Raw genomic sequence first — 9,481 nt, 5'->3', positions numbered from 1 at the left:
ATTATTATTATTATTATTATTATTATTATTATTATTATTATTATTATTATCATTATCATTATTATTATTATTATTATTATTATTATTATTATTATTATTATCATTATCATTATCATTATTATTATTATTATCATTATTATTATTATTATTATTATTATTATTATTATCATTATCATTATTATTATTATTATTATTATTATTATTATTATTATTATTATTATTATCATTATTATTATTATTATTATTATATTATTATTATTATTATTATCATTATCGCTACTGCTCCTGCGCATGGTATTATCTCTGCTGCTGTTGTTGCTACAGCTACCGTTGCTGCTGCTGCTGCTGTTGCTGTTGCGTCTTCTACTTTTAGTAACTGAGCAGAGACACATGATCAAAAGCGTTCCAAACGTGCCCCCCCCTCCAGGTCCACATAATCCAGTGCATCACACCTTATCCAAGACTTCGGCACGTGATTACAAAGCGAATTAACTGCTGTCACCTCTAGCAACTGATGTGACCACGTAGAGGCTCCCTCGTAAACAGTTGCCCGTTATTTTGTTGCTGCTACTGTTGTTGTTGTTGTTGTTGTTGTTGTTGTTGTTGTTGTTTCTGATATCGCTGTTGTTGATGTTGTTGTTGTCGTCATGATTCTTTTGTTGTTGTCGCCCCTTGTCCTTATTTTTGCCGCTTTCGTAGTTGCTTAATTCAAAGACAATTCGGATTCAGTAGACCTCTAATCAAAAGGCTTTCCAGCCATGAGAATCCCGCCTTTTTTTCCCTTTTCCATACACTATCCTTTATGTATCTTTCGCTTTATTAAAAAAAAGTAAAAAAAAAAAAGAAGGAAGTTTTCGATGCCGATTTTGTTTTAGTAGAATGAGCGACCGTATAGCGGTTCTGCTCGGGTGAATAGTCGGGTGGATAAAGATCCTTTGATCCATGGTTAATAAAGATAAACAAACATACACCAAAATGCAGAGACAAAATATGTTGGGGATCTTACTGTAAAGTCCGACATACCCGGGGTATTTGTGGTTGCTGTTGTTGTTGATGGTGTTGTTTCAGTCTTCCTGATCCAAGCTCCCCACCAGCTGCTGCCGCTACTACTACTACTACTACTTTCGGTTATCAGCGAAGTGTGAATGCAACCATTCGACATGCTTGTAGTAGCAGCCAAATCTCTCTCAACTCATGCGCTACAATCTTAAAAGTAAGAAGAACATCGGAGAATTTTGTCCTGAATGGCAGGATGGATGGGTGCGCTATGTCTGAAAAAAAATGTGGGACGGTCGTGGCTGGAATGCTTTTGATCGTAAGTCTATTCAATCATGGTTGGCCTGGGGCTAAACAATGACGACAAGAACAGCAACAACAGAGAGAGAGAGAGAGAGGGGGGGAGAAAGAAAGAGAGAGAGAGAGAGAGAAAGAAAGAAAGAGAGTGAAAGAGAGAGAGGTGGAGGGTGGGGGAGTGAGTGAGGAGAGGGTGAATATTGAGGCTGAGCAATGGAAAAGCCTCGTTCTGGCATCCGTAGTGTAGTCGGAAATGCACAGGTTTGAGCATTCTCGGCAGATATATCAACGACAGACTCCGCTTCCTGTCTTACAGGTATATTTGGTTTAAGCGAGGCACTGATCCATTTGGATAAAGCCAATGGCTTCTACAAGCACTACCGTTCTCTGGTAAGGACACACTCGGTAGTTGCCTGGTATCCCAACAAGTATATGGGGCCCAACCTTGCCTAACCGTGCCGTTAATACGAGTGGGTGCTGAAAATTCCCTGGTTTTAAGGGTGTAGCAAAGGCCTGGTTCTTTTACAGGGTTTAAAAAAGCTGAAGCACCGCTGCAATAAGTGTGAAACTGAGAGGGGAATATGCTGAATAAAATCATAATTAAGTGAGCCTCCTGTATTTTTTTACCCAAAGTCAGGAACTTTTCGAAACGCCCTCGTAAATAAATACTATAGGTTTCAATGCATTAATTTGCCCCCCCCCCCGGCTTAAATGTTGTTAAGGCATTACTGCCACTTAAGATGAACCACCGCGACTCGGTAGCGGTGGTTCAGGGCTGACGGTTTCCGACTCGTTCTCAAAGGCTTGATTACTTCGATGTAGAGCGGTGGATTTACATACTCTGTTCGTCAAAGTTGTGTCATCACTCACGGCGCGCCTTTACGTTTTAGTTCTTTAGTCATCGCTGCAGGAACCCAGGGTCCTTGTTGAGATTTTTCGCTCGAACTGAGACGCAGGAGTGTCGTGCTGGACACGACAGTAATCGTGGTTGCCTGCACTGTACTGAATAAACATGAGCCGATGACATGAGTATGCATTTAACGAGGACAAACTGGTGATTTTGTAGTTCGGTACGGTGGCAAGTCAAAGTTGGGAAGCGTTTGGGTCTGTGGAGCGAGGGTCCAGTTAAGATGCTTGGTGTTGTTTGTGCGTCAAACCTTTTGGTGTAGAGTGCTTGGGATGAGCTAGGTTACTAGCAGGGTGGCCAGCGTCACACAGAAATGGGCTGAAAGGAAGCTCAAACAGAATGCACGCGCTTTGATGGCGGATTCAAACATCATTCATCATGGCCATATTTTGGCGTAAGACCATTAATTTCGGGGAAGAGCTAAGTCGATTACATAGAACCCAGTGTTCAACTGGTACTTGTTATCGATCTCGAAAGGATGGAACACAAAATCGACCTCGGCGGAATTTTGAACTGAATTTGAAAGACGGACGATATGCTGCTTGCATTTTGCTCAACGTGATAACAATTTGGCCAGCCGGCTGCCTTGCCCATGTAATTTATTACTGCCGCAATATCTATCTATCTATCTATCTATCTATCTATCTATCTATCTATCTATCTATCTATCTATCTATCTATCATACAAGTAACCCGCATTGTTACTCCTCATCCATATCTCTCATATATATATATATATATATATATATATATATATATATATATATATATATATATATATACATACATGTATGTATGTATGTATGTATGTATATACATACATACATACATAGAAGCATGCATATATGTATGCACACACACACACACACACGCGGTTGACGGGCGTACGACACATTAAGTTGTATATAGCCGGATCAAGATGTCATTAAATAAGTAATATATATATATATATATATATATATATATATATATATATACATACATACATACATACATACATACATACATACATACATACATATATATATATATATATATATATATATATATATATATATATATATATATATATATATATATATGTATGTATGTATGTATGTATGTATTTGTGTGCCTGTGTTTGTTCGCTCCACCATCGCTTGACAACCGGTATTGGTGTGTTTACGTCCCCGTAAATTAGCGATTCGGCAAAAGACAACCGATAGACTAAGTACTAGGCTTACAAAGAATAAAAGAATAAGCCCTGGGATCGATTTGCTCGACTAAAGGCGGTGCTCCAGCTTGGCCGCAGTCAAATGACTGAAACAAGTAAAAGAATAAAATAATACAAATGAAACGAAAATCAAAATGGATTTGAAGTTTCTTAACCGGGAGGTTCATCAAAATGCTTTAATGGAATTCGGAATTTAAGAATTTAGGACTGATATCCTAATTGCTACTTGACTAAAGAAACTGGCGCTCCGTCGCTTACGACGACGAGTGTTCCAGTCGATCCGATCAACGGAACAGTCGGTTCGTGAAATTAACGTGCAAGTGGCTGAGCACTTCATAGATCCGTGTACATTTAATGTATTTCTCCAGGAGATTCAGCGTGACACAGAGCCTGGCCCTTTGAAATACAGGTACTACCCATTTTTGCCAGCTAAGTAGACTGGACTAATTCGAAGTGAAGTATCTTGCTCAAGGGCACAACTTGTCGCTGGAAATCGTACTCACAACTTTACGATCGTGAGCCGAATAGCCTAACCACTAAGCCACATATCCTCACCGCCACTTGACTAGATTAGAATTAATTGTCGAATTCCACACTTTCTGACATTGTCGACGTTGTATATAGTGTTGTTGTTGTTGTTGGCACTCTGTCGCTTACGACGTCGAGGGTTCCAGCTGATCCGATCAACGAAACAGCCTGCTCGTGAAATTAACGTGCAAGTGGCTGAGCACTCCACAGACACGTGTACCCTTAACGTAGTTCTCGGGGAGATTCAGCGTGACACAGAGTGTGATAAGGCTGACCCTTTGAATTACAGGTACAACAGAAACAGGAAGAAGGAGTGAGAGAAAGTTGTGGTGAAGAGTACAGCAGGGTTCACCACCATCCCCTGCCGGAGCCTCGTGGAGCTTTTAGGTGTTTTCGCTCAATAAATACTCACAACGCCCGGTCTGGGAATCGAAACCGCGATCCTATGACCGCGAGTCCGCTTCCCTAACCACTGGGCCATTGCGCCTCCTGTATATAGTGTAAACATGTGGTATAAGCATTACTATCTTTCAAAATCCTGCTGCATTTCACATGGAATTTTTGGTCCTCCAAAGTCGTCTTGGTGTATAAGTCGATCCACCATCTTTTGGCTGTAAATTTTAGTTTGAAAAATTCGACTTGTATGCTGGAAAATACGAAAGCTAATTGGTCTTTTATATTTGACAATTCCCAATTGTTCTGTTGACCATTCTTGAACTTTTGACTTTAAATGGGGGAAGCTGTGATTATGCTTGCAAAGACGATAGATATTATTTATATTCATGTTTGGAATTATCTTTTGAAACCTCCGTCCTTCTTCTGTGATTCAGATTGTGTCATACGTACTCGATCAGGGAGCAATCCTTATTTCGTCCTCACTTACCACCCTGCGACACCGGGCTTTCGTATAAAACTTGTTAGTCTATGGCAGCAGACATCCTACCACCCCTGCCGGCCTGGTTCCACTTTATTCTACAATGAAACGATGTGGTGGCTTGACAAAGGATGCGAGGGCAGGTTTCAAATTCTTGAATGCCCTTTACTTCCGATCGATTATGGTAAGTTTTTGGCTCTTTATATACATATAAAGACGCAGGAGTGGCTGTGTGGTAAGAAGCTTGCTTCTCAACCACATGGTTCTGGGTTCAGTCCCACTGTGTGGCACCTTAGGCAAGTGTCTTCTACTATAGCCTCGGGCCGACCAAAGCCTTGTGAGTGGATTTGGTAGACGGAAACTGAAAGAAGCCCGTCGTATATATATATATATATATATATATATATATATATATGTATGTATGTATGTATGTATTTGTGTGTCTGTGTTTGTACCCCCACCATCGCTTGACAACCGATGTTGGTGTGTTTACATCCCCGTAACTTAGCGGCTCGACAAAAGACAACCGATAGAATAAGTACTTGGCTTACAAAGAATAAGTCCTGGGCTCGATTTGTTCGGCTAAAGGCGGTGCTCCAGCATGGCGGTAGTCAAAATGACTGAAACAAGTGAAAGAATATATATACAGGGTGTCCACAAAATCTGGGTACATGGGGATTAACATACTTTAAGAAATTATTATTTCTTATATTCAATAGTTTATGTTATGATTTTATTTACTCCATGTACCCAGTCTTTGTATATGTGGGTACTCTGTATATAAATATGATCGAGGTGGCACGATTTTCCGAAAGAAGCTAGGAACTTTTGTTTCCATTGGTTTGGCAAATAGTTGATATTATTCTACAGTCGCAGCTCCTGATAGAAGCGTTAATGTTTTTCAGTGTCAGAGACGAGATTTGAACATAGATATCGCGAGGCATCATCCCGTCCGACGCTCTAAACAATTCCGCATTATCCACCGCCCTGAACTGGTATTTTTGTTTTTATCGAGCTCGAAAGGATAGAAAGACAAAGTTGATCTTAACGTAATTCGAACCCAGACTGCAGAGAGTCAGAAAAAATATCGCGAGTCATTCTACTCAACACTTAAATTTATTTCATGAGGAGTCAAAATTTTCGTCGCACAGCTGCGACCTTTTCACTGACATAACTGCAACTACTTGAAACACTGTTACCAGTCAATTCTGAATGAGTTAGTTTTTTTCTTTTCTTCTTTTTATTCTAGTTTGTTGAGCTTAGAGACGTGTGTTTGCTGTACTTACGTACACAGACTCTCATCCCATCGTATCAGTCACTAATCGGTTAGTCATTTTTAGTTTACACACACACATATTTGTATGTAAATAAGTATATAGTTAAGTGTAGCCACATTTGTAAGTTTATATTAATGCTTTTTATGTTTATTACTATTGCTTTCGCTTTTAACATTTGACCATTCATCAAAACACCACAAAGACCTCTAATGCCCCAACACATAATTTTTAAAAGTCTGTTCCCAGTCTTTGTACACTTTAAAGTATATAGCAGAAATTTCTAATTTCCAAGACTTAAACCACAAAAGAAAAGTTTTGATATAATGTTTTGTACGGAAGGAAAATTTAATAGCACGATTTTGTGAGTTATGAAATGCGTCCTTGATGATGTAGCGTGTGTATGTATGTATGTATGTATGTATGTATGTATGTATGTATGTATGTATGTACGCATGCATGTATGTATGTATGTATGTATGTATGTATGTATGTATGTACGCATGCATGTATGTATGTATGTATGTATGTATGTATGTATGTATGTATGTATGTCATTATTCAGTTTATTTCAAGATTTCTTGCCAATAAAGAAAGAACCGGTTTCTAACCTCGATCCAAGGGTCCTTCATTGAAATTTCAACATCAACAGCAGGGTATTTTTGTTTGTATGTATGTATGTATGTATGTATGTATGTATGTATGTATGTATGTATGTCATTATTCAGTTTATTTCAAGATTTCTTGCCAATAAAGAAAGAACCGGTTTCTAACCTCGATCCAAGGGTCCTTCATTGAAATTTCAACATCAACAGCAGGGTATTTTTGTTTGTATGTATGTATGTATGTATGTATGTATGTATGTATGTATGTATGTCATTATTCAGTTTATTTCAAGATTTCTTGCCAATAAAGAAAGAACCGGTTTCTAACCTCGATCTAAGGGTCCTTCATTGAAATTTCAACATCAACAGCAGGGTATTTTTGTTTGTGTGTATGTATGTATGTATGTATGTATGTATGTATGTATGTATGTATGTATGTATGTGCAGATTTGTATGTTTTATGTTTGTATACTCATGCATATATTTGCATATCTAGATATGCTCATATATATTTAAATGATAAACGTCTGGAAAGTTGTACATGTATGTATGTACGTACATTTATCATTTCATGTGGATCATTTGATCAAATCCAATTCAAAGCATGTACCACTTTTAGCCATGAACTCCCTATAAAAATAGAGCAAGCTTCAAACACTAGTCAGAAGCAAGACAGCTGTGACACAAGCCACGTCTTATGTCTTTGGATAATGGAACAGAAAGTTTAACATCCAACATATATTCTTATTTTTATTCGTATATTTCCTTTTATACCTCCTGTATCTCTCCCTTTCCAAAATAACTCCTTATACAGAACTCTATCATTTTCTTCTATTTAACTCTCTCATATCGTCTCTGATGAAATGGGATATCTTTATATCCACGAAACAGCTGTAAGACTATCTTTCTCTTTTATAAAATGTCCTAGAAATTTCACACTGCTTTGGCTTAGTTGTCTCATCTTTTTAAACATGTATGTGTATATGCATGTATGTATGTATGTATGTATGCATGTATGTATGTTTGTATGTATGTATAAATCTTCTTTCTCTCTTAGTCTTTCCCTCTCTTTCTTTCTCTTTCTGTTACTAGTTTTAGCTAGAGGCAGTATTTAGTTTTGGTTTTCTTTATCGTTGCCTTTTTCCAACACTCGCCATAAACCCCACTGCCCACCTACTGTTTCTAAGCTTCGTCTCTTTAATATCATCCGTCTGTCGCTCAATTGGCAAATATATAAATAATCGTTATTATTGTATTTTTCCAACAGCCTTGACACCAACTGAAGCGCCCGGAGGGAGTCTGGAAGTAAACGAAAATCACAAAAGCAACAGGAAGCATTTTAAATTCGACGCCGACACTATAACCCCGGGCTATTACCCGAGCGAAAGAAGGAAAACCGTACAAGGGAGAAGCGGCAACGATCGAAAACAACACACACACGAAGTAGAAGCTTCCGGTAACGTTCATCCACTTACAATGGAGAAGAGTGACACAACCACTGCCAGTCGTCATGAAGCCAACAGCTCTCCAGCACTATTGATCACGACTTTGTTGCTAGTTGTCGCCCTTGGAATACATACTCTTCTGTAACTGTATATACATATATATATATATATATATATATATATATATATATATATATATATATATATATATATATATATATATATATATATATATATATGTGTGTGTGTGTGTATATATAAAGCAAATATAGTAAAAATATCAAATAAAACAATAAAAAAGCAATAATAATTAAACAGAAACGAAATAAAAGGAGGAAAAAAAATCTAATCATTTATTTACTCATCTTTTATCTTTGACTTGTTTCAGTCATTGGACTGCAGCCATGCTGGGTCACCGCCTTGAAGAAATCAATCTGTTCTTTCTCTCTTTTTTTTTTAAAGGTACTTATTCTATCGGTCTCCTTTTTGACGAAGCACTAAATTACGGAGACGTAAACAATCCAGCATCGGTTGTCAAGCGGTGGTGGCAGAACAAACACACTTACACAAAAACACAAAAACACACATACATACATACACGAACACCTACCTACCTACCTACCTACCTACCTACCTACATATATACATACATACATGCATATGACGGGTTTCTTTCAGTTTCCGTCTTCCAGATCCACTCACAGGGCTTTGGTCGGCCCGAGGCTGCAGTAGAAAACACTTGTCCAGGGTACCACGCTGTGGAAGTGAACCCAGAACCATGTGGTTGGGAAGCAAGATTCTTAATCACACAGTCATGCCTGCGTCTGTTGCCACGCCTGCGCCTGTTGCCACGCCTGCGCCTGTTGCCACGCCTGCGCCTGTTGCCACGCCTGCGCCTGTTTTCACGCCTGCGCCTGTTTCCACGCCTACGTCTACTGCAACGCCTGCGCTTGTTTCCACACCTGCATCTGTAGCCACGCCTGCTGTGTATTTTGTTGTGGAATTAACCGTGAACGGACGTGTGTGGTCATTTCTCCTTGTGTACCTTAGAAGAGGCTAGAGTTAAGGAAAGGTGTTTGATTTCAAATCATTTCCCCTCTTCTCAATGATAACATCAAATGGTGTCGTGTGACGAAGAGGAGCACACAGTAAGAGGAAATGAAAGAAACGAGAAAGAGAAAATTGAAAGCTCTCCGCCATTCGTTAAAAGACTGAAAAAGATTTTAAAAATAGTCCATTTGTAACAGTTACTCCTTTGCCAGCAGCAGCAGCAGTAGCAGCAGCAGCAGCAGCAGTAGCAGCTTGGAAGCAAGCAAAGCTTCCAAGACTAAACTACAACTAA

At 38.7% G+C, this 9,481-nt stretch overlaps 1 protein-coding gene across 1 annotated transcript in view; it reads left to right on the top strand.

The window, feature by feature from the left end:
• Nucleotides 1-8,493, top strand: part of LOC106874738 (uncharacterized) — a 13,917-nt gene extending 5,424 nt beyond the window's left edge. Inside the window, exons 3-4 of the mRNA XM_014922573.3 lie at nt 4,772-4,999; nt 7,962-8,493. Coding sequence (XP_014778059.1) covers nt 4,772-4,999; nt 7,962-8,284 — 551 coding nt within the window. The 3' untranslated portion in view covers nt 8,285-8,493. The remainder of the gene's footprint in view (nt 1-4,771; nt 5,000-7,961) is intronic.
• The last annotated feature ends 988 nt before the right edge of the window (nt 8,494-9,481 follow it).

Source organism: Octopus bimaculoides, chromosome 14 (assembly GCF_046866305.1).
Source record: "Octopus bimaculoides isolate indiv1 chromosome 14, ASM4686630v1, whole genome shotgun sequence".
NCBI classification, from domain to species: Eukaryota; Metazoa; Mollusca; class Cephalopoda; order Octopoda; family Octopodidae; genus Octopus; species Octopus bimaculoides.
Note: the sequence above shows the minus strand (reverse complement) of the source record. Positions and strands in the feature narration are given on the sequence as shown.